Source organism: Pagrus major, chromosome 12 (genome assembly GCF_040436345.1).
Source record: "Pagrus major chromosome 12, Pma_NU_1.0".
Taxonomy (NCBI): Eukaryota; Metazoa; Chordata; class Actinopteri; order Spariformes; family Sparidae; genus Pagrus; species Pagrus major.
Genome location: NC_133226.1, coordinates 4,316,783 through 4,342,911, shown reverse-complemented (window position 1 = coordinate 4,342,911; position 26,129 = coordinate 4,316,783). Strand labels below are relative to the sequence as shown.

At 40.8% G+C, this 26,129-nt stretch overlaps 1 protein-coding gene across 1 annotated transcript; it reads left to right on the top strand.

Annotated features, from left to right (window-relative positions):
• The first annotated feature begins 1,078 nt into the window (after positions 1 to 1,078).
• On the top strand, positions 1,079 to 25,312 carry lmo4a (LIM domain only 4a). Its single transcript, XM_073478046.1, has 5 exons — positions 1,079 to 1,258; positions 14,967 to 15,214; positions 21,184 to 21,280; positions 21,413 to 21,571; positions 22,395 to 25,312. Exons 2-5 carry the CDS (start codon positions 14,973 to 14,975, stop codon positions 22,401 to 22,403), a joined length of 507 nt encoding a protein of 168 aa, XP_073334147.1. The 5' UTR covers positions 1,079 to 1,258; positions 14,967 to 14,972; the 3' UTR covers positions 22,404 to 25,312.
• The last annotated feature ends 817 nt before the right edge of the window (positions 25,313 to 26,129 follow it).

Here is a 26,129-nt window from a genome sequence, read left to right as displayed (position 1 = left end):
CAAGTAGGATTCACTGATAAGAGTTCTCAAATTAAGAGTTAAGAGTTGTTGCAGCTTCTGTACAAGGAGAGTGATTGTGGCTTATTTTGAACATCCTAAAGCCGGAAAAAAGGGTCTTGCGGCAGCAGCAGCAGCCCTGTGATATCTGAACCACAAGAGCCAGCTGCCGCCCGAGAGCCCACTTCTTTTAGCTTTGTTTGCTTCTTATAAATGAATAGAAGTCATAATAAAAGAATGATCATATCACAATGTGTTAAATATGATCCAGAAATATCTTACTTTGGTAATAACATTGAGACCCATGTACGGTGAGACTTTGTTGCACCATTCGGAAACATACAATCAATCACACATCTTTAAATAAAATGTTTAATACACATGTGTAAAAGTGTTTTTACATTTTTATACCAAACATAATGTCAAATATTGGCGTTGTGGAAATGATGAGGTCTAGTATAATTACATTCAATGATTAAAGTCATGTATGTGAACACACACCACTCAGAGGTCAAAACATTAAACAAATAGTCTATAATGCATACATAAATGGAGAACTCACTATACAGCCGTCTGAAGCTGCTGTTTTGATGACTGGCAGTTTGACTTGACAGAAAATAAATGACTTGAGACTTGACTTGGACGTTAAAGACTTGTGACTAGACCTCAGCTTGAGACATGATGACTTGAATGACTTGTCTGTGTTCGTTTAATGTTTTCTATACATTGTCATACTTTTTGAACAGGTTAGATAAATTGGCCAAATATATCATGAGACAGGACAAGAACAGATGACTCTGGACTTTCTTGAGACTTGGACCAGATGATTGAGTGACATGTGTGCTTCTTGCTGAGCTGAGCTGAATACAGTGAGTCACTACAGAGGGCGAACAGTCCCATGTAGACAGGCGGCGGGAGCCACGCCCCCTCTACGTCATCAGAGGAGTGCCTTATAAACGTGTTAAACCGGAGCAACCGGCTCACCTCCTCTCAGGGACAGGGACGGGGACAGGGACAAGGACAGGACGCTGAAGGGAACCGGCCTGCTGTTACTGAGCTGTTGTTGTCTCTCCTCGGCCAGAAACCTTCGTATCGTGAGTGGGACCAGAGCAGAGGAGTTTGCTGACAGTGCCCGGGCAGTGAGCACAGGAGAGTAAGGAGAGTACAGCAGCTGAAAAGTTTCCATCCGGCTCGTTCCCGCTCGAGCTGAGGCTGCTGCTAACATCACCTCGTCAGCCCGACCGCCTCCAGCTGCAGCCAGGTGAGCAGTGGACCTTCTGTCCGACATGTTGGTGTAGCTTCACTCTCCTTCCGCAGCACTGGGAAATCACACATGGTCACTTCCTACCGGTACCGACTCCACGGAAACTGACGGCCGGAATGTTGGTAATAGTACGACTAATAACTCGTGAGTGAGCAGGAACATGCCGCCAGAAGATCCGTTTGTTCAGGTTGGGTAGTCTGGAGTTTAAAGGAGCAGTCTGTAGTTTAAAGGAGCAGTCTGTAGTTTAAAGGACCAGGCTGTAGTTTAAAGGAGCAGTCTGCAGTTTAAAGGACCAGGCTGTAGTTTAAAGGAGCAGTCTGCAGTTTAAAGGAGCAGTCTGTAGTTTAAAGGAGCAGGCTGCAGTTTAAAGGAGCCCTCTGTAGTTTAGGTGAAGAAATGTTAATGAGCAGAGAAAGATCTTCATTGACAGATTTTTTCTTTCTGCCTAAACAAACTAAATAAGCAAACTCTCTTTGTTTTCATGAGTGAATAAACAAACTGACCTTAAAGGACAACACTATTTATACTGTTTTACTTTATTTATATGTGGCGGACCCTGCCACCTTTCTAGCTTCAAATGGTGTTCTGGGACCTTATTTTCCTCTGAGAACAGCTTGTTTATTCACTTATGGAAAAATATATATTTCTGAGTTTGTATCATTACCTCATCAATATTGTGAATATTAAAATTCTGAGTTTAAAATTAATTGTTTATTGTAAAGTTGTAACTGATGATTTTAAGTCTTTACAATGACATGGTTAATAAAGCATTTCATTGTTTTTTTTTAACAGTTAATAACTATTAGATAAAGTTTACCATTTATTAATGATGGTTATTATTAAGTCTGACCCCGTAATGATGATGATGATGATGATGATGGTGATGATAAAAAAAATAATAAAAATTAGTAGGAGTAGTTATATTAGGAGGAGGAGGGAAATTAAATTAAATAAAATTATTTAATTTGTCTCTTTTTCTTCCTTCTCTCCTCATCTTATCAAACATGTTAATGCACATATGCAGTGGGTCCTTGATGTTAATAAAAAAAAAAGAGAAACTGAATCTGTCCCAGTCTGACCATGACTCTGTGCTACTGGAGACTGGAGCTGCTGCTGCTGTCATGCTCACTTGGTCGCTTTCCCCTGATCTGCGTTAGCTGATATTATTTGTTAGTGATATCTCAGATGCAGAGTAACTGTGTGTTTGTTGGTGGAGCCATGATTCAATGAGTGTATTTATACAAAAGAAGGAAGGAGGTAATAACTCCTGGATAAAATGACTGTCCCAATAAAGTGGTGTCATTTCACATCTCAGATCTATTGGGCTGTAAATTAGGTTGTAAAATGCCACCAAATCGTGCCCAAATTCCAGCCTAAATGTCAGGAAAACAATGTGGACCCATGTCTGATGGCTAATCAGTCGAGCCTTTGAACAAAATTTGAAGCTTTTTTTCGTACCTCTGTGTCCATCTGAACACGGCAAGCAATTATAGTCAGAAAACAGTGAGAGTGAATGCCCATCACAATTTTCCAGTGACCTGGAGGAAGTCTTCAGTTTTTCAGTATAGCCCAAAATCATAAATCACATTGCTTCAGGGACTTTACAATCTGTACAGTGAACGACACCCTCTTGCATTAGTCGTTGATTGGAGTGAGGAAAAAAAATCTTTCTATGAGGAAAAAAGGAAGAAGGAGTCACAGAGGAGGATCGCTCTCCCAGGACGGACGGACAGACAGAACAGAACAACAAAATCACAGAGTTAGAAGACTACAAGGACAAAATGTCTGAAACATGTAGATTATAGACGGGCTGGGAGAGTAATGGCATACATGTAATGGGATTAGGTAATTAGGATACAAAAAAGGTAACTGTTTTCTGATAAAGTAACGGGGGAAAAAATGGAATTAGATTACAGGTACATTCTGTAAAAAGGGCATTCTGTAAAAAGGGCATTACTAACAGGATTACAATTTTTAAATTAAATAACAATGTACTCGTATGTTACTATGCACACAAGCGCACACATGACACCATATGTTTGGTACTGAGGTAATTCAAACGTAACAGAATAATCAAGTTACATTACTCTTTGATTTGATTATGTTACTGAATACATTTTTGAACATGTAATTAGTAACTATCAGAGCAGATTTTTAAAGTAACCCAACCCTGATTATAACATATACGTGAAGAGTTTGGATCCAGGAGGACGACTGAGCAGGCCGAGGTGTTGCTACGTGGTGCCCGAGCCACACGACCTCCTCAACACTGTGGTGACCTGTAAGACGATACACAAGATAATAAGCAAAAACATATCAGAACAGGGTTTTTGATGTAAAAAATCTAGATGCATGAAGTTTGTATGGCATTAATGAGCAATGATCCATTCGTAAAAATGGACTTGTCCGGCCAGTAGTTCACACAGCAAACGATCTCATTGGAGTATGTGGAACCACAGAATGTTTTTAGCTGGATCAGTAACTTCAATATTTTATCAAAGTTGTGGCACATTACATTTCTGTTGACTAGTCGAATAATCTGCCCTTTATTTTACTCCTTTCTTATCCTAATACTTGTACAGAAACTCAGGGACCAGTCATCATCCTGGAACATGAAAAACAACCCCTGCATGCCTAAAGGGTGATTATTATGAGTTATTAGAGCAGTTCTACAGGATCAGAGTGTTATCCAGCGCAGGGTGTGATAGCAGCTCTAATCCACGAGTCTTTCTCCAGACGTCGGCTTGTTAATGGAAGCAGATAACATATCATTATAACCTTAAACTCTTTATGCTAATTAAGATATTACTGTTGTCATTGACTCCATGAAGACAAAAGTTAATCCTGTGTGAGGTCTTACAGCGTGAGAGGTATCAGCCTGTTGCATTTAGTTTGAGCAAAATGAGTCATTATTGGCTCTGTCAACCTGAAAACTGCATGTAATTCATCAGTGTCCAGACTGCAGTGCAGCTGTGTTTCTCTTCATTAGCTCCTGTTTTTATTGACTGCTTTATCAGTACGATTGTCAGAACAAGAGTAGCTGCTGATTTACTAGCCTTTGTGTTGCATGTAGAGGTTACAAGTGTCTGTTAGACTGAACAATGGGCATTAGAAAAGGTCAACTTGCTGGAGATGTATGTCTCAGGGGAATGACTAAAAGCTACAGTCAAGTCAGGCAGCTTTATAACCAGGCTGTACTGGAGTGACATATGTATTTATTGTGTCCCCTGATTAACATGGTATTTATTCATTTATCCAGCTTTTACTTAGTAATCAGTAATTGTTGCTTAAATCCTGACCTTGCCCTGAACAATTTTTGGTCTTCATAAACTGATATTGTAACGTAGCAGAGCAGAACCTTCCCCGACCTGTCATCTTGTTTGACCACATTTGCAAACGTGTCCTGAATGGTTGAACTCAAAGGTGGGCTGAATTGTACAAATAGGGGTTGCTCTTTCAGACTGCCTTTCCTTAAAAGTGTATACAGTGTTGAGACTGTATGTACAGACGAGAAGTGACAGAAGAAGCTGTGTGAAGTAGGGACAGACGGATTCTCGGCCTGGATGATAATGACGTATCTGTGTATTTTGAGTCCAGTTGCAGATGAAAATAAATTAATTTTAAAAATGTGCTACTTTGGCTCTGATGCAGTCAAAGCTCTGTGGTCACCAGTCTGTGATCTGATTGGTTAACTAACTGAATAATCTAGATCTGTAAAGTAGCTAGAAACTAGTTAACTAGTTAGATAACATTTTGACACCAAGTCGGTTATCGCTCTCCTTGATAACAAATAATCAGTGTCAGAATAAGTCCTAAAAAAACATTTTGGGGGATCCCCTAGTGTGAAGAATGAAATAAAGAGCGCTTGAGAGAGAATCTTGCTCACTAAATAAGTCAAGACAGTGTTTCCCCTAGGATAAGGTTGTAGCAGTGGAGGTTTCACACACATTTTTTTTGTATGTTGCAAAGTGTGCCGTCTGGGAGGTTTCAATGTGTCTGCTGGGGGTCGTGCCCCACCTGTCCCCCCCCCCCCCCCCAACCCCCGGATTTACGCCTATGTCATTTGCCGAACAAGCTATTATTTAGTGTGACCCCTAACATCCACTTGGTGACTGTTTAAATCCACTGGGTGACCGTTTCAATCCACTGGGTGACTGTTTACATCCACTGGGTGACTGTTTACATCCACTGGGTGACCGTTTACATCCACTGGGTGACCGTTTACATCCACTGGGTGACCATTTAAATCCACTGGGTGACCGTTTACATCCACTGTGTGACTGGTTATTTTACAGATTAGTGTTTACGCAAGTATTACTAACGAATGACTGCATTTGCTGTAACATTACTGTGTGATGCTCACGTGAGGCAACATTACAGGCCAGACACACTGGATGTGTGTGCAGCACTGCTGCGTGGTGTTACCTCTTGCTTTCCATTTCGGCGTCCATGTTCGCAGGTTAGACCGTTCACACAGGATGCCTGAGATGGTTCTCAGCAAAAATAGACCTGAAAACGACCTGTAGACAGTCATATCAACATCATAACAGCATTTCACATTTCTCATTTTACAGTTTTAGTGTCTGTATGTGTAAAATATGTCACAGACATGAAGAGAATACACACAACAGGTGCGGGGCAGTTTCTTTCTTTAACTTTCACTTTCCTTTCATTTTCTCTTCCTCCCTCCCTCCCTCTCTTCCCCCTCTGGCTTTCTCACTCTTTCTGCGGGGCAAAGGAAAACCACATCATCATATTTATTGATAATTATCAAAGTCAAACTCCATGTAAACTGACACGGCAGGCAGGAGCCACACTCGCAGGTGTGGTAATTGACCTAGATATGAAGCGTCCATAGTGCAAAATAATGTAACTTCAGAGATAAAACGCAGCCCCCTCCACACACTCCTCTCTTCACTACTCCTCCTTCTCCTTCTCCTTGTCCTTGTCCTTGTCCTTGTCCTTCTTCTCTCCTCTCCTCTCCTTAGCAGCGGTCAAATTTCATCAGCGATGCGGAAACACCGCAAGACAATCCGACAAACACTTTTATTGTCAGATGTGAGTAAATAAATGATGAAATAAAGACAGCAGGCAGTTTTATCAACAAATTACAAAGGCCTAGACGGTCACAAACATAATATTTCCTCTGTTTTTTTCCTGTGCTAAAAAGTTCAATTTTATTTGTTTTCTTAAAATCACAAGTTATTTATGTCATCAAATCAATTAGAGGTAAAACATTAAAATGTCATGTTCATAAGAAGTTCATATGTTTTGCTTTGAATCTCTCCAAACCTTTCTTATTGTGGTTTTATTGTTAATGATGTCCTGATGTGTAAGCAGCATTTTAAAGTTGTCATGAAGTTAACTTTAAGTGCATTATGAATTGTGAAAAGTGTTGGACAAGTTACTTTTAAAATGCAATATATAACAATATTATTATCTGCGTAGCGTAATGAATTACTTTTTACACTACTTTTTAGTTATTTTCAACAAAATGCCCAAATAACCTATAGAGAACAATTAAATAGCCTAGATGTATTTAAATAAAGGAATGCTCTTGACACAGTGATGAACAGGCAGACAAAGGATCACAGTCTGATATTTTATGAGATAGGAATAAATATTTTTAATTATAGGCTCAGTCATATGAAACACAATAGAACTATACCTTCTATAATGTAGCCTATAATGACATGACAAGACAAAAATCCCTTTTTCTATGCCTTTTTATTTTAGTCCACAGAACAAGGAATGCATGTGTGATTCAAGAATGTAAATCAAAGTGTGCTCAGAGGATTAGGCTTCATCATTAGACTACGAAATACGGCTCATTTCAAAGAACAAAGAATGTATGGGCTCGACTGTATTAAACACACACAGCCTATATTAATATGGTCATGTTGGTGTGGATGGATTCAACAATAAACACTTCACTTCAGTCGGTAACGCGGATTGTATCGTGTAACATGACATAACTGTAGTAATACATTACTGAAATATTATTAGGAACACGTTATATTACTCCCTTATGCTAAAAGAAATAAAGTACTGTAACACATTACCCCCAACATTGATTGTAAATAAAAAAGAGCAGTATTTGACTCTGAATGTAGTGGAGTAACTGTATGAAGTGGAAATACTCAAGTAAAGTACAAGTACCTAAAAAATCAACACCACTGGAAGATTGTTCTGGATGTGACAGAGTGGAAATCTGTTGTTGGTGTTTGTCCACCTTGTGCTTTAAGCTCCTGTGTGTTAAACACATCCGTCCTGACAGAAAAGGACTTTTAAGCATTTCTGTCTAAAAGACAACTATATTCAAAAAGGGGGAGGTTAAATTGCCCAGTGAGACATTTTGACTTGTCATAAAAGCACAGGTGTTACTAATAACATGAAGGATGGCTCTGTTTTATTCTTGTGTATCACTAAGCCATGACAGTGTGACAGAGAATCATTCATTTCATTATTTACACCTGAGCTATTCTTACTGTCACATGTGTTTGGAATCACATACCCATGATGCCACATTGAGTATGTGGTGTGTTTGAACTGCAGTGTCCTCCTCAGCTCAGCAGCTGCTCCTCCGCTTCTTATTCAAGTATAGCAACAGCAGCTACTAACAGCGCTCCGTCCATCTTTGAACTTATTTTACCTTTCATTCTTTATTCTTTAAACCACATCTCTTACCCTTTTTCTTTACTTTGCCTGTGAAATATTACATGGAGTAGTAGACATAATGATGGTTTACATTTGTGATAATCAATTTTTTTTCAACAGTAGCTGGCACATGGATGTATGGAGGAGACGGTACAGTCACAGTGTGACGCAGAGGAGACGTATTGCTCCAGTTTACTTCAGTGTGAACAGTCTGCTGGTAATGACATACTTAAAGGTTTAATAAATAGGCCGATTGAGTAGTAAGTAGGCAGAAAAGGCCTGGAGCATTTTATCAATCAACAGATATTAAATCAAGTTTAAGTCACAAGTTAAATGAAGGTGTTGCTCAGCTACGTTATGTAAAGCTGCGTCAAAGGAAGGATCACAGAGAATGAATTCATCTCACTGATTCTGACCATGATCGAGCCATATATGGAGGTTTTTTAATGTTTGTGCAGAGGATGAAGAGGATGAATTCCACACTGTAGCATTAGTACAAACCTGAGCATCAACCAGCTGCTTGGTTACAGATAACAGAGTGAACAGTACTGTTAACAGACGGCTGTACATCTGTATGTATCTATATGCATAGTTTCCATAAGAGAAGAATGTGACAGAGGTATACAATCTCTCTTTTCTCTAAATGGTCTTAACATAGTCCTTTTTCATCAGCATGTCCAGGTGGAGTGCATGGAAGAGTGTTAGATAGAACTCAAATCATTTCTTCATATTCAGTGAACAAGGCACATGGTTCATTTATCCATCATCATCTATCATTCTACAACAAAATGCAAGATGTAGTCCTTATATGGGACTCACAAAACACAAATGATATGAATGAGCCAATAAATCATAAGTCATGAAAATAAACAGTTTGTTCTTAGCCACCACAGTCAGATTGAACAGAATAAGACCACGGGTGACATATTTTTGAAACGTTCCGACCTGTGGACAGCCTGGATTTGCAGTCTTGGTTTACTCTGAAATATCACTATTACTGCGTCCACTCCCTGAGACTGACGGCACACATCAAGGCGATGTGATGCAGAAGATGATTAAATGCAGGATTTTCATTTTGGTTGAATAAGAACTGTATCAGAGAGCTATTAGGCAGATTGAAACGTCCTGACTTAACACTGGTGTTTGTGTGATGATTACAGTGGCTGCTCCTCTGCAGTTAGTTCCACGTGTGGCCAGGAATATTTAATTTGTGCTCAGATTAAGGAAATGTTGCTGTGTTTACCTTTTGAAGGATTTAAGGACTCATTAGGTGAGGCCTTTGGGTTAAACTCACCTCATTTTACGTTGAAGTACTGGACACCTGGACTGCTTCCAGTAGCTGCAAACTATCCAGAAGAGATTGTAGTGATAACTGCAAGTGAAGAATAATAGAAGAGACAAAAGGTGGAAGAAGTTATCCTGTTGGTGCATGAGCTGTTTGATCCATCCACAAATTGCACTGACTTTATTTCACAGGGGTGGAAGCTGTTGTATTATGCAGACTCGGCCCGCTAATTGATTTCACGGCTGGTGATGTGCCGCCCAAAGGAATCTGGCACTGAAGACAGGAAATAGATGGGGGGAAAAACAGCAAGTCCATTGAAGCACAGGGTGACATAAGACATCCTGTGTTCTCACTGTAAATGTAGTTAAGTATTATATTCATGTGACGTAACAACCACTTAACATTTATTGCTTATAATTCAGTTGTCACATGGCAGAGTGAAGTCAGAGGCTGAGCTTTATGATAAATTCAGAAATAATGATCAATTCACTCATTCAGATGCATTCAGCAGCTGTGGTGCAGTGCTGTGGTCCTGCTATGTGTTGGTGCTAGCTCAGGTTGCAACTGACATTTCTTATTTTATTATTGATTAAAATGATGTTTATTTCCACGATTTATCAGTAATTCTGTAAAATGTCAGAACATTTTAAAAACGCTCATCAGTTTCCTCAGAGCCCAAAGTGACGTCTTCAGACAGCTTCTTTTGACCAACAAAGTAGAGCAGTAAATGTGCACACTGAAGAAGATGGATGCTTAAAATAAAAAGTCTAAAAATGTAAATGTTTAATAGATTATCAAAAGAGTTAAATATATGAATAGCTTCAGAACTATAGTAGTGTTTAGTAGGGCCGGGCAATATGCATTTGTTGGGGCCAGTACCAATATTGGGGAGTAAAACATTCTGATATATCGGCCCATTTAAAATGTTAAAGTTTTCAACAAAAAAAAATAAAACAAACAACTTATTTTTGATCCCTTAAATATACATCATTGTGACTGTCAGTGGCAAAACATTATTTGAAATGCGCCTCTCTGATGCCCTCTAAACGTTAATTCACATTTTCCCTATTCTACCATTCTGAACCATGAAGTCATTATGAACCAAACTCCAACCAGAAACACCTTTTCTTGCTTAAAAACATGTAAATGTAAAGAAAACAATAATACACCCGGTGCGCTGCAGTGCATATAGTCTTAATGTGCTCGGTCATAAGGTTACGTTATATGGCAAAGTGAAATTATGATCAATAAGAGTGACATGACGGCTGTTGCAGAAGAGTAAATGATGGAGACGTTAATGTTTCGTTATTCATTTATTTCCAGGCCAGCAATGCATTTCACTAAGCCCGACTGTCCTCCCTCCCCTCTCCCCCGCTGGCCTGCACTAATGTTAAGCTACGTTAGCCTAACTTTAGCTAACATAACAAACAGATAAGCATGACCGACACAACGAAGCATGCCATGACTCAAGGACAAGTGGGTTGAATTGAAACGGGGAACTTATGGAGTAATTGTTTATTTCACAAGCTAGTTATAAACTTGCCGTGGAGGCAAACTGTGGTAAGTGTAACTGAGAGACTCTCAGAGTAAGAATGGAGTCGGAGCGTGCTCTACTGGGTAAATAGCTCAAGGACATAATTTCTAAATAAACCCAAGTCATATCCCCTGCACTTTAGTAGGAAAAATAAAAGTGTTAACATCAGCATCTAATTTTTGGCCGATAACGATTATTCTCAGATAGGCTATGATCGGCCGATTAAATCGGCTGGCAGATTAATTGGTCTGGCCCTAGTGTTAAGTGCAGCGTGACATACAAACTGATACAAACTGATTTCACAGTTGATGGATTCATAAAATGCATTTTATCATATAATAATACAAACATATAGTGTCTATATGTACTGAGGAAGAGTCTCAGTATACAGTATATAGAGTCTCTGCCCAGTCTGCTGCTCTACTCGTAGATTTCACAGTATATACTCTTCATAGGTACAGTATATACTGTATATATGTATAGAATATAACTGTTCCTGTACACATACTGAGAGATGATACTAACACTGATACTAAAGTATTACTTGCTTTACTGGTTGTGAACATGTACAGTAAAGCACAGTTGATGCCAGCTGTAGAATGTTAAGATGGATGGTATGCATGGTGAAAGTCTGACCTGTCCTCTGTGTGTATTTGTTCATTATAATGAGGAGGTTTGCATCTGTTGTGAAGGTCTCACTGGCATGGGAGTGTTGGCCGTGGCTTGTAGTGTCTGAGCTTCCCTCCTGAAGGCTTTAGTTGTGATCCTCAGGAAGGCCTCGTGTCACAGCTCCTTCCTTTTCACATTACAAGCCGTCATGACCTCACACACACACAGACCGACAGTGGTTTAGATGAACACACTGCAGCATCTTGTCAAATACATTTCTGTGTTTGGTCGTGGCAAACTCCACTGTGCTCTGCTGCATTGTTTTAAGTGTGTTAACATGGTTCACGTCAACTCTTTAACTTGTTTTTTGACTGATGTTAGTCTTGAGTTAGTTGAGCAGCTAACAGTATTCTGTAATAGTAAGGTGAAGATATGCATTTAGTAGTTTTTCCTTTAATGTGTCACACAACTCAGGATTATCCCCATGTTAGAAACCAAATACTGTAATCTGTAGAGAACTAAAAAACAGATACTATGGCACGTCAGTAGTTAGTCAGGACAACAAAAATATTATGACAGTGGATTTTTTTAATCTACAATCTGTGTGTGTGACAGCAGTAGAGCTGAGGATATATTGTACAGTTCAGACTCTTGTCTTCCATTACTGCTGAGCACATGACCAAGGCTAATCAAGTTCAACAGGAAATTCTTTAGTAAATGAACAAAGCTGGGTTCATCCTGAAAGGCTGAGGTAACTCTTCTCAGTGTATACAGTGATGCACCAGAGTCCTGGATACCATCCTATGAATATGAATAACCAGATTTATGATGTTCTAAGTAAACATCATGTCCTGTCTTTTAATCAAAGCCAGAAAAAGACCATAAGTATTTATTGACCTGATATATGCACTGTAAAAGTTGGAAAAGGGCGATATATAACAGTATGTGAGTAAGTGATTTCAGCCTGTAATCAGAGATCAGAGAATGTAATGCTAATAATGGGAACATCGAGATTCAAGTGGGTTAAATGTAAAGTTGAATTTGTGAATTAAATTGAGAGATTTCAGAAGATGAGCACATTAATGAACAAGCCTCCACTAATGGGAAGGTTTGGTCTGGGTGCATGAGGCTGTTTGTGGTTTGAATGCAGCCTTGGGCTTCTTAACATGATGTTCCTGTGGCTGATTAGAGCCAGGTGTCTACTCTAGGAAATGAGGGTATTGAGGGCAGCCTGCTTCACTGCACAGGACCAGCTGCTGCAATCTCAAATAATCTTGTGGGAAGGCTAGTCGTAAAGCTAAACATGCCCTTGCTGAAATTAGATGCTCAGAGGACAAATTGTGCTGCTGTTGCTCATTTGGAAAATGAAATCTAGCCCTGCAATTATTTTATGTTGTTGTTGGCGCTAATTATAAATCATGGAAGCGGCTGAAGAGGCAGTGTTGCTGAGTCATTGCTGGGTAGCACACTGCGATGGCTGTACTCGGTGTGGTTCAAAAGCAATATTATTCCCAGCTGTGCATGAAATCAGTTCAGGTTTGTAATGGAAAAATGAAGAAAGCAGAAATACAGTAAATGCTGCCTGACGGCATATGTCTAACACTGTCCACCAGCAGCTACAGCTCACTTTTTAATTATGAAATGGTTCTATAATAAGTTTGGCTTTTGTTGAAAGAGATGATGAAGAACTGAGCAGCTGAATCAAATGAAACTACATTTCCAGAAAGTGTGGGCCTCTGTCAGAGAGCAGCCATAACATCTGTTAGAGGAGCAAATGCTGCTCCGCTTCAGAGAGCGTCCTCGCAGGGACGTGTTATCAAGTTAAAATAAGACTTATACTGATGTAGGTCCAAATCAGAGTGTGTGTGCTTTTGTTTGAACTTTGAACACTTGTTCCTGTGTGTGTTGTCCTGTCTGGATTTCAATTCAATGGCTTTATAGAGAGCATGACATATATTTTTTTAACTAACCCTGAAATTAGCATCGCCCTGGTTCCCTCCACAAAAGCCTACTTTGAAATATTGCAGAAAATAATCTCTGTGTCAAACACAAGTTTCTGATACTTACAGGTTGTGTTCATCAGGATAATCTTCACAGATGAACACCACTTTGGGAATTTTGAAGTGTAAATTAAATCTCTAGCAGTAAAAAGCTAATGTTAGAAACAGACTACATCATGGTCACATGACTTAAACGTCACCATCACTAAGCATCTTACTACACAATTACTATACATGTTTTCTATAAACCGATCAATGTACCAGTTGTAAAGTCAGAGTTAGAATAGTTTGTATCTAGAGTCGGCCTGTAAAGACGGACTAGTGAGTAGATGAGTCTCCGTGTTCGCTGTGATGACGTTTAATGTCTCCGACAACCTCTGTAGTCTCATTTAGACACTTGTTAGCAACCGCCGTTTTTAAGACATGTATATAATCCATGTGTAGGGTATTTACTGATACTTCATGTCGTTAAACAAAATGTGAGTACGTCTTCAGCTTGTGTTAAACACATGGTCATCTAAAGGCCTTGACACACTGAAGCTCTTTGTCAGGGCCGTTAGTGAGCGTCCGTGGCTCTAGTCGGTGTGGTTAGCACCTTCAGCACTAGTTGGCAGCTTTTTGGCTGATTCAGCATGTAGAATCGACGGCAGCTCGTCGGTTAGAGAAATCACTCCGTGGCTGCTCAGGTAAGCGGATCAGTGCATGAAAAGAGAACGGGAAAAAGAAAGGGGAAACCCCATGAGGCTGTCACTGTAGTATTGATGATTTCACCCATTTACTGCATTTTTTTCTTATATAGCTCCTCCGCCTCTTCACCAGTGCCTTTTGCAACTTTTTATCAGACAAATTCTCATTTAGGAGCAGCTCTATTAGCAAGAGTGGTGTCAAAAATGATGCTTAACGGGTTGTATAACAGCAGAGAATTATTTCTTTTCACACAGGCACAGAATGTACGAGCTTGTTGGCCACCAGCTGTAGTCTTTGCGGTGTGTTCAAGTGCAGCATTATGTGCAGGGTTATGTATGTTGTTTCAGTTGTGGGTAGAGACATTGATTCAGAAAAAATAGCAATTTGCAGCTTTTCATGTCATAATGATGTACTATATATTTAAAGGAAATATTTAAATAGAAATTGGACTGAGAAGTGTTCTTTATTGTATTGTATTGTATTGTTTTAAACATGTGGTATCAAACAAGTATTTAAAGGGTAACTCCACCAGTTTTACACACTAAACTGTGTGTACAGGTGTTGTGGAGTACTACTGTATATGTAAAAAAGTAGTATCAAGTCTTTTGTGGCTCTTTTGTTCTAAACTCTTTTGTTCTAAACCTGGTGCCTACATTACCCACAATGCAACTTAGCCACTAAGTGACATCACTGGAGGCAGTCTATCAGATTACTTGCATCTTCCTCTAGAGCCACAAAAGACTTTATACCACTTTTTTTACATATACAGTAGTACTCCCCAACACCTGTACACACAGTTTAGTGTGTAAAACTGGTGGAGTTACCCTTTAAGTATGAGTACTTTTGACAATCTTATACTATAAGTTACCACAAAATGTTTCTTTACATTTCCACTGTCCTGCCTCAATTGTTTGTCCTCTGTCCTGTCTTCAGGTTGCTATGGTGAACAGCAGGGTGGAGACACCCACAGTGGCAGTGATGGGCGGTGGCGGGGGTGCACCGGGCAGGTCGTGTGCAGGATGTGGAGGTCGTATCGCAGACCGCTTCCTGCTCTTTTCCATGGAGCGGTACTGGCACACACGATGCCTCAAGTGCTCGTGCTGCCACGCTCAGCTGGGCGAGTACAGCAGCACCTGCTACAGTAAAGGAGGCATGATCCTCTGCAAGAACGACTACATCAGGTGAGACATGACGTCACTGTCACATAAGGCAAAGAAAGGGAGCAGATCTTCACAGTTGAGCCACTGTAACCTGGTCCTTTTAAGCTCCTCTTGTTTTGAAAAAAATGACATAAATAATGAATCATTTCTCAAATTAGTTGCAGGTTAATTTTTTCTGTCGATTGACTAATCAAATAATTGACTAATAATCACTTTGATTTGAATTTGTTTTCTCAAATGCTAAAGAGAGAAAGACACACATACGTACTTAAAACAAAAAGTGAACCAGATGAACACCAAGTTATGACCCGCTTTGTCTGTTCAGTGTTAGCATGCGTAGCCAGTTACGCTCGTCGCCTGCAACTCAGTTTGATTTGTCTTTTGTCAAATAATGAGCTGCAGCTTCATCGTTGCAATGCCATTTTTCAGCAGACCGATTACCCCGAAACCCCATTAGTTTGAAAAATGTCCCATTGGACCGAAGGCCCGTTTCTCCTACAGCCTAGTCTTTGAAAAAGCTTGTTCCTCTGAAGGCTCTGAAAATACACTCTAATATCACTAGATTGCACACTGTAAATAAGCAGGCATGGGGAGTAACAGAATAATTGGAACAGTGTCACTTAATTAGGATACAAAAACTGTACTGTATTCCTTTAAAGTTACAGAAGAAAGTACAAAAGATGTAATCAGATTAGCAACACATTTTCTAACAATGTGGATTATTATCAGCATTACACTTTTCAACACGGCTGCCAGCTGTCACGCACTGCCTGTGAGACTCACCCAGTGAACACTTCTCACATGCTCCCACGCCAAGCCGTATAACTGATATAATCGCTGACGGCAGTAGAGTCAGCAGCTTCACTCCGTCTCCTCTGCTTCACACTGTAGGCAGGCAGGAGTGACAGTGGGTTACTATGGATACGGGGACACTGTCTGTTCATCTCTGAAACTTTCTTCTATTTCCAATAAGAGGTTATTAAGATCGCATGCCTATACAAAATCATAAATGCATCACATCCCTCCCCAGACACCCTTAGGTTTGTGGTCTGGATCAGGCTGTGATGGAGGTCGGCAGGTCTGCAGGTCTGCTGATCAACCAACCTCACTCATCATCTACCAGGATTATATGCACTGGATAGTGTCAGAGGATGCATATGCATAAAATAAACTTCACAGTTTCAGCACATGGAGTCTACATCATGGCTGCCGGTGAAAACGTGCTTTACTGGGAGAGAATGTCACTGCTATCCTGTATTTAAAATGTCGAAATATCACAGCACAGTTCTCTTGTCTTTATTTGATTGTTTGGTATTGAAGCAATCCAAAAGTAACAGAAAGTAATCAAGTTACATTCCAACATTGCGATACATTGACAACCACAGTAATCAGTAACCGTATTGGAATACGCCATTAAAGTAATCCAACCATGTGCATTACTTAACTGACTTAACTAAATTACTTATTTTGACTAACTTTTCCTAAACCTAACCAAACCGTGACTGCTTCACAACTTACAGGCAAAAAACTGCAGGGAGAGCGTGTTTTTTCAGAGCAGTGGGTTTTGTTTTTGGGATAACGGCCTGTCAGACAAATGGTCAGCTTCATCAAGGCTTGAGAGAGAAGCTAGTGCTGATAAAGAGAAGAAGGCAGGTGAAAGGCAGACTTAAGGGAAGAGGGCGCTACAGCATGAGCAGGATGGGCAGCACACAATGAAGTACATGTTAAACTGGTGGTGGTAAACAGGAGAGAGCCAGCTTGTGTCTGTGTTGTGTTCTCTGTAGACAGTGAGCCATTTAGTGTCTGCGAGGCAGCCTGATGTAACACAGACGGGGATTCTGTGGGTGTCCACGTCTCCGGGGCAAACACAGGCTGGATGTGGAAAGCCGCAGCTCAAGGCCTGCTGAGGTGGAGCTGAGACACAGCACACTTTGTATATCAGGCCAGTAATAATACAGTGGCTTTTCAGGACCTCTCCTGAAATAAATAGAGCTCATACTGTACACTCAAATTACACCACCATGTGCAAGAAGATACACTCATAGTCATGAGAGGTCTCTGTGTGCTGAAGACGTTCCACATTTAGTCCACATCTGAGACGTGTCAAATATACACGTTTATTCAGGTGCATATCAAACAGCTGATTGATATTCATGTGAATGTACTGACAGTTCACTGTCAGAATGTTAGTAGAATAAAGATGTAAACGTTATATTGTGTCTGTCATTCCTATTATTATTATTATTATTATTATTATTATTATTATTATTATTAGGCTGTGGAGCTACTGATTGTGGGCTGTAAAGAAGGCTTCAGAATGACTGTAGAGTCAGTACATTCAAAGGTATATGCACAGTTAGCTACACGCCGTCTGGACGATATAACCCACATGTGCAACGAGTCGCAAAGGGCTTTTACCGTCATTTTTGGTTACTCGAGCGTAAGATGGAGCCCAATCAGTTACAGAAGAAGCTGTGAGCAGGGTGGACAGCATATCTCTCTTCTGCTTTTGACCATGGAGAAAATAAGTACACATAAATAATTGTAAATAATTGTGCTGTAGGGTGCTAGTGGCCATCACAGGTCCAATACAACTGTGCCCTGGTTGATGGCCCCTCTGTTACGTGTGCTTTCAAATATGTTTTAAACAGGTAACATCCACAATGAACTGAAGAAACACAGACACTGAGCTGCATTCAGACTTAATTCTAGTCAACTGTCGGCCTGCCTTTCTTTTTTCAATTTTTTTTTGCTTTTTCATGACTTTATTATCAGACTCCTCTCTAATATAAGCTTGGAGAGATGAGAGAAAACGGGATGTGAGAGAGGGGGTGACAGGTCAGATTCAAACCCAGGGCCACTGCAGTGAGGACACAGTCTCTGTATATGCAGCGCACGCTCCACCAGCTGAGCTGCTGTGGCGCCTCAGCCTGCCTCTCTTCATGGTGTTTCACCGTTGGCAGTTTGTTTCAAGTTTGTTTAGTTACAGTTAGTTTGGTAGATCCTAAGACATAGACACCATAGTGGTGTAATTTCACTGTATTTCAGGCAAGCTTGATGACCATCATGTTAATAGCATTGAGCGTTTATTTGTTTGTTGGTTTTTTGGCCATAATAATTGCAACATGAAAAGGTGTATAGTATACGCTGCAGCATAACATGGCTCCAACTCACCTGAAGCCCACATGCAGGCTTTGTATTTGTTCCTTAAACAGCCCCAAACCAGCGAGGAAAACCTCTGACTTAAAGGGTAACTCCACCAATTTCCCACATTAAAGTGTGTTTACAGGTGTTGAGGAGTACTGCTGCATATGTGAACAAAGTAGTATAAAGTGTTTTGTGGCTCCAGAGGAAAACAGGTGATATGTCTGTTCTGCTGTATTGATTTTGATAATTTGTTTTTAAACTGTACATAATGAGTCCAACAGTGTTAGTGGAGTGCCCACAGTGCAACTTAGCCACTGAGTGACATCACTGGTAGTCTATCAAGTTGCATGCAACTTCCTCTGTAGTCACAAAAAGCTTTATACTACATTATTACACATACAGTAGTACTCCCCAACGCCTGTAAACACACAACACAACGTGTTACACCAACATGTAAAATTGGTGGTTACTTCTTAAATAAAATGAGCTCCAAACTGGTTCATGGTCGGCTCACGGCCCACTCATCAAGGTGCAGTCGGGGTTCATTGTGTGAATTGCTGTCCTGTGTTGACCTGTAGCATGACTGTGATTCATTTGTTTGTTTATTTGTTGTGGCCATTTCTTCTTGTGTACTATTAGTCAGCTGTGCTAGGACTTCATACTGTCTGCCTGCGACTTGGCAGTTATTTATTCAGTCTTGTTGCTCATGTTAGCAGACTTCTCTCCGGCTCTGTGGATCGAGACCCAGAGCTAAGTTAGAGAGCTGAGGTGCACCAGAAAGTGCTGACCTGAGGCCTGGTTCAGGTCAGGTCCTCAGATCCTCACCCTGCATGCCAGCGAAGCAGGATGAGCTGTAACTGAGCCTGGAGAGGTGTGTGTGTCTGTGCCTGTGTGTGTGGGTCTGTGTTTGTGTGTGTGGGTTAATTAAGAAGAACAGGAATCCTCTCAGGCGTTCTCATTAAATGACTGTTTGGATTAAGATAAAAAATTCATTACTCTGTGCAGTCGCTGAAGGAGAGAGAGAGAGACAGAGAGAGAGAGAGAGAGAGAGCACCCAAAGTGGTCAAGTAGGTGTCACAGGGCGTCGCTCTCACAAGAGCTTGTAATGATGACAGAGACCTGAACCTGCTGCAGCTCAGCAGCTGACATGCCTCCAGCCTCAGAGAGCACAGAGCTGACTGCTTCTCTTCTTCTTCTCTTCTTTATGTGTGTGAGCATTTGTTGAATGTGCTCTTTTTGTCAGGGATGCTACTGAAAGCAAAAGTTCACCAACAACATAAACTTCAGGCATTACTCATTTACTCCCGCCCCAGTGCTGATGGAAAGTCAGGTGAAGTTTCGTAGTCCACAAAACATTTCTGGAGCTTCACAGCAAAACAGTGTTGCAGCATTCTTCTAAACAGCTGAAGTAGCTGGAGACTTGTTTTAAAATGCCCCGGGATCCCAAACTGATTTAAAAAGATGTTATTTACACTCTCAACATGCGTTCAAGCTCGTGCATGCTAACACTTTTAGCTTAGCACAACAGTGAACATTTGGGCCACTTTAGGTTCTTTTTTTACGTTTTAAAACAAGTCCCGACTTTCTGTCAGCATCGGGGTGAGTAGATAATCACCTCAAAAGTTCACCCAAAATTTAAAGCTGTTTTGATTCAGAATTGTGCTTTTTCCAAATGTGCTGATGCTGCAGATCTTATATTTGATGCAGTTCACAGAAAAACTCCTCAAGTCAGAGTGAGTTTAGTTTATTCTCACCAGAGGCCAGTGTGGTCGAGGTGTTTCTGTCAGATGCAAATGAAATATAGATGGCCTGTAAATAATGCACATGACCTGGAGGTGCCACACAACAGCAAATCCACATGGCTATGGTTGCTATGGCAACACATGAACATAGCATTCAGCAGTGCAGGTATGAGACAAATCTCACAGACTGTGAGGATCTTTTCCGACACTCGATACAACCAAGCAGCCTCGCCACACTCGACCCAACAAGGCAGCAGTGAGTTTGTGCTGCAGGCTGAGTGTCAGTAGAGCTGAGTCATGAGATGGATTTATGTTACTGCACCGATGTAATCACAAGCCTGGGAATGTCAAAACAAGCTCTGTGTTTCATTCAAAAGCAGCACAAAGCAGGTATGTGTTGGTGCACTGTTTCAGGTTCAGGTGAGACAATGACAGATCCAGAAAAGCTGGTTTGTGTCATGGATCCATCCATCCATTCAACACGACAGACCTCTGTGAAGGTATGATGGCATCAGCCTCACAGCCTACAGGATAAAGACTGCTATCTGCACAATTAAAGTTAAAAAGAAGTTAAAAAAAACTGTGAACTGTGAGTGGTAGATCTCCCACCAATCATTGCAAACTGCATACAGTATGTGTTGTGTTGAAAAGGGAGAGTTTGACAGGCATAGCAAGATAAGACATTTATGAGGGTGGGGCTCAGTGAACAATCGAATGGGTTATGACAAAGTTACCTGCTGGACAGACCTCATCTCTGAAACGTGACCGAGGAAGAGCTCAGCTCTATGAACATCTGCTCAACAAAGTGTCTAATCGCAGATGACTGCTGGGGGTAACTATAATAAGCCAGCATCTGAGTGTCGGCCAAGATGGTGGCAGTGAGGATGGACAGAGTGAAGATGAGGTGAAAAACTGGGGGGGACTTAAGAGGGTGACGCACATGGACAGAGACATCCTCACACAAATAAATCAAAACGTCGTAAAGTGATCAGTTCCTTATCAAAAACATTGGACATCAGAGTTGTGCATTTGGAAACAAACTATGTGAGTTGTACGTCATGTCCAGTAGCTGTTGATAGTGACAGATGGTTTCATCTGCAGGCTGTTTGGACACAGCGGAGCCTGCAGTGCGTGTGGACAGTCTATACCTGCTAGTGAGATGGTGATGAGAGCACAAGGCAACGTTTACCACCTCAAGGTAAGTGGCATTATGTAATCGGTCAAACATTTACATTGGCACATCATCTTGCTGATATCGGTGTGATCATCGTGGTTATGAGATGGTACAAGAGAGTCACTGTGGCATCTATTCTTTCATATTTCTTCCCAGTGTTTCACCTGTGCGACCTGCAGGAACCGCCTGGTCCCTGGTGACCGCTTTCACTACATCAACGGGACTATCTTCTGTGAACATGACCGGCCGGGAGCAGGTCTGCTCAGTGGACATCCAACCTCACTGCAGACCAACAGCATGATGTCTGACCAGAAGGTGAGTCCGATCATTATATAGACTTCAGAATAAATTATTCAATATCACTGATACCAAGTGAAAACATTGACCCTTATCATCATCTTTGAGATACACCTTTAATTTGACATTTGTTTTGTCTCATTGACAGTCAGGATACACGATATATACCTGATATTTTGAAATCTCCTCTAAAGCACTTCATAAATGTTGGCTATAATGACTAAGTGGGTACAGATAAGCATTAGAACAAGTAGAACAGTCTCAAGTTCATAAAATGATATCATTTTACTGTAATGAGCCTTTAAAACTAGGAAAAGACAACACTTATGTCATATCACACTAAAACATATCCAAAATCTAAGACCTGTACACTCCCAGTTTCATTAGGTTTAGGAAAACATAATGGTTTAGCTTAAAATAACTACGTTACTTATGTAATGTAAGTTAGAAAATGTACCTACATTACGTGCGTGACTTCAGGTACATAATGTATTTGACATAACTTCGTTAGTCAGGTAGGTTGACTTCTGGTTTCACGCTGGTCATGAACAACAGTCTCCTGAATGAAAGGCCTGTGCTTGTTTGACCCATCCATCCGTCCCCGACCTCCTCCGTATGCAGACACTTTGCTCTTTATACTACTTCTCCTCACTTCCTCCTTTGTTACTGTAGTAATTACTACAGGTGATAGAGGTTGTTGCCTAACACACAGAATAAGCTGCTGTCAAAGGTGACCTGTATGGTGTTTTTTCTGATGAGGAAGGGCTGGAATATAATGGAAATGCATTTATGGTGTGATGTTACTGGTGCCATTTACAACCTCTTGTCTCTGCTGTTACAGGTCTGCTGAGGAGGAAGAAGATGGAAAACCAGATGTGTGCCTTCTCCCCCACTCTTCTCCTCTGTCTCTCCTTCACCCTCCTCCTCTACCTGTAAATCCTGCCATTGGCTGACTTCATTCTGATGGACTGTCACTCCACAGTCTGGATGTAGTCATACTGCTACAGCTCCAGTGTTTTGTTGGAGGCTCAAGAATGCTGAGGATGGTTGGAAAGTGTTGATACAGTAGAATCTTGTCTGCTGTGAACTGACATGGATGGAAGACTGTCATGGAAGTATCACGTCTGTGTGGTTTCAGCGGAATCATCTGTAACCTCTACCCAGCGAGCCAGTCACAGTTGGTGTTTAATTAACGGGCAACACTGACAGCACTGTGATTCCTGCTGAAGATGAAGTATATTTCCAAAACAATCAGTCAGACCATACGTGTAGAGTGACCATATGTTGGTTTGAGGAAACATGTATGGATTTCCTGAGTCGTGATATCAGCTGCTGGACGTTTCCTTCCACACTCCGAGAGACAGCTGAACAACAAAACATCTATATTGATACTTTTTCTCTGTGTGATGCTCTATGAAATATTCAACAAACATGTTAGTGTCTGGGTTGTTTTTTGTTTTTTTCACACAGTGTGTTGGGGGGAGTGATAGTCGCCCTCTGGTGATGGCATTCCTACCAAAGACAGAAGAGCTTAAATTCTCCAACTTTTGTACTAAACTGGTATCTTAGGCTAAAATGCACTTATAAAGGACCAAACCAGGTTTTTTTCATGTTTTAGCCCATTAACTACAAATTGTGTACACCAGAAATTCTCAAATTGTGGCTAGGGCCTTTATTTACCTGAATGAGAGAGAGCCATGCCCTTATTTCTAATTAACCCTTTTATCCAGTTCAAGCTGGGCCCTAGATTTACATGTTTTGGTGTGTAAATGATTCATGCTTTCCAAAAGTTTTGTGTTGGGTCAGCTCCGCTGGTGTTTATAGCTTCCAGAATAAACAAAAACTTCACCACCTCACATGTTATAGAAGGATTATGATCCTTATTAGCCTCATTCTCACTACCCAGCAGGCCACTAATGTTACAGCTTGGTAATGGTCTTTGTATGGTGTTAGCAAGCTAACTGCTGGGTGCTAAACAAACGTACACAGTTGCCAAGCAAATGAATTCCTGCAGTTTGAACATTTGTTTTTTAAATGGAGCCATATCGTTTTTTTAGGGCTATCGAGTAACTTGAGTTTCACCTAGGGTTGAGTTGTAGCAGCGGAGGTGTCACACAAGCACAGATATGTTTTTGCATGTTGTCAAAGTCTCAAAGGTTGTGTCCCCCCTGTGATTTACAGCTATGTGATTTGACAAACAAGCTATTCATTTATGTGACTCATATCACCCACTGGGTCTAAAATGTGCTGGTCTGTGCAGCTGACAACAGAGCTGCTGTGCTTAACTCTTTCATTCAACATAATGCTAATCCTGCAGTCCGACACTTACCGGAAGAACAATGTTGGACCTTTGCAGAAGTAGTTCTAAAGTCTAAAGGGGGTGCTCAGATTTGGGCGGAAATATTCAAATGACCTTTCTGACCTCTCTCTTACGTCACAGTTTGTAGGTAGGTAGGCAATCCAGAGGCTGAAACGTATCAGCACAAGTACTGAAAAAGTTAGTTTTTAATAATATGTCCCCTCTAACATCATCAGGTAAAAGAAAACTATGGTTTATTACAGATGGATCTTATTTCTGTAGCTTTGGCCATCGATTCCATCAATGATGATAACAACATGACATGATACACAACATGATAACAAAAAACTACCTGCACAGTCCTTTAAAGCAGCAATGCCACTGATTCAGCCTTTATTGTTATATTGTTACATATGAAGGAAGAGAAGTTTGTAGAGTTTCTAACAGGGGGGCTTCTTCTCTGTACTTCACTTTATATTCCCCAAAGGCCTAAAACTGATTCCAGTAACTAAGCTGTTCTGGGTTTCTGATCATTTCTACAGCATTAAGGAGATTTACACAATGATTCCTGACTTTGGTAGGAATGCAACAACAGCACTACAGATCACAGCTCTCCCTCCGTATGAATGGCCTTTCTTTAAGCTTTCTCGTGTACCTTCTCTTCTTCAGTCGTTGATGGTCGTCAGACATCATGGACACTTTTAGGGTCCATACAGTGTTTGTAATTGTGTTTGGAAAGAATATTCTACAAGCCATTTAGCAGCAGTGACATATACTGTACGTTCTAAATGTTTATTGCAGTAATGGTCAAGTTTTTACAGTGTAAACTCTCATCTGTTCATAGTTTATGAACAAGTGTCGGAGGATCGGGAAGAAGTTCAAAGTGCACTAATATCCTGTTGTGTTGTGTGCTACAGTGTATGAATCATGTTTTCTGTGTTGCACTTTGTTTTTTTTTTCAGTCAAGTCTTCAAGTTTTGTTGCTCTAAACTGTGTATGCAAAGAAATGAAGTCCTCTCAGAAGAACTAATAATAATTTAGCCTTTGAGCAGCTACAGCTGCAGTAAGTGTGTAGCAGTGAGTTCCAGTTAGCTGCTTCAGACTGACGAAGTAGTAAGAAACGCTGGCGGTTCTCAGACAAACATGGCTGATTACCCCCAGGAATGGGATTTCAAAGGCCCGAGCTGAGGCCATTACAGAAGCAATTAAAGTGGGATGCGCTGGAGGCCTGCATGGGCTTTAGCTGCGCTCCAGTGTTGCAGCCTAATGAGGCCTAATCTGGTGAGCTGGTCTAATTAAAAGGGAGGGAGCTTTTTCCTGTGGGCACCAGGCAGCCAGCAGTTTGTGCTCTCTGTAACTGTCTGAGGAGTCAGAATATACATTGTTTTAAACCATAGAAAGTTTCATATTGCTCCATTCTCTGTCTGTTCAAATTAAAACCTTTAACTTGACATTTTTAACATGTTGGCTGGTCTCTGATCTTTCCAGGGTTTCTCCTCTGGTTTGTCATGATTGCTTTTTGGCACGTCAGGCACCTTTTAAATTAGCCTTTTTATATGTACATTTGGCACGGAAACTACAAGATCATCTTGTCCACACTAATTTTAGGACCGTTCCTTTTCCATATTGTTTGTGTGGCTTTCTGCAGAACAGAATTAAAGGCTATAGTGAAGCACGCAGGACTGGTGCAGGCACACATGAGTAGCCAGCTGTGACTCTTCAAATTAACGGGCCCACAGAACTCAGCAGCTCCTCTCACAGGGTTAGTCCAATTAGCTTCACATTCACGGTAACAATGGGGCTTTTAATGCTAGTGTTTCAAAGTGCTCTTTCATAATGACAGAGGGCGAACACATTCCTCTGGTTTTTCAGTCATGACTCCAAGTGTGAGTCACACCGAGTTTCCTCTGAATCGACTGCAGAGCTTGTGTTCGTCTGTCCCACTGTGGCTTCAAATCCCATTGAAGAGCTTGTGCAGTAAATAATTGATACGATAAAAACAGCTCCTACCAACACAGATAGCTTCGTGTTCATCACAATTAAAGGGTCAATTCAATCAACTCACTTACCTCTAGTGGTATGTAGCCATACAGCCATTGAAAGGGCTGTGATAGGCTTTCATTGTAGCACATTTATACTGAAGAAATAGTTTCTTTAAAAAAGGGAATATTCTTACATTATATTAAACCAGGGCCTGCTATTCAGCTGAGGAAAAGTTGCATTATTCAGCTCTACTAATGGAAATGTCAGCACTTTGCATGACAAATGAATTGTCAG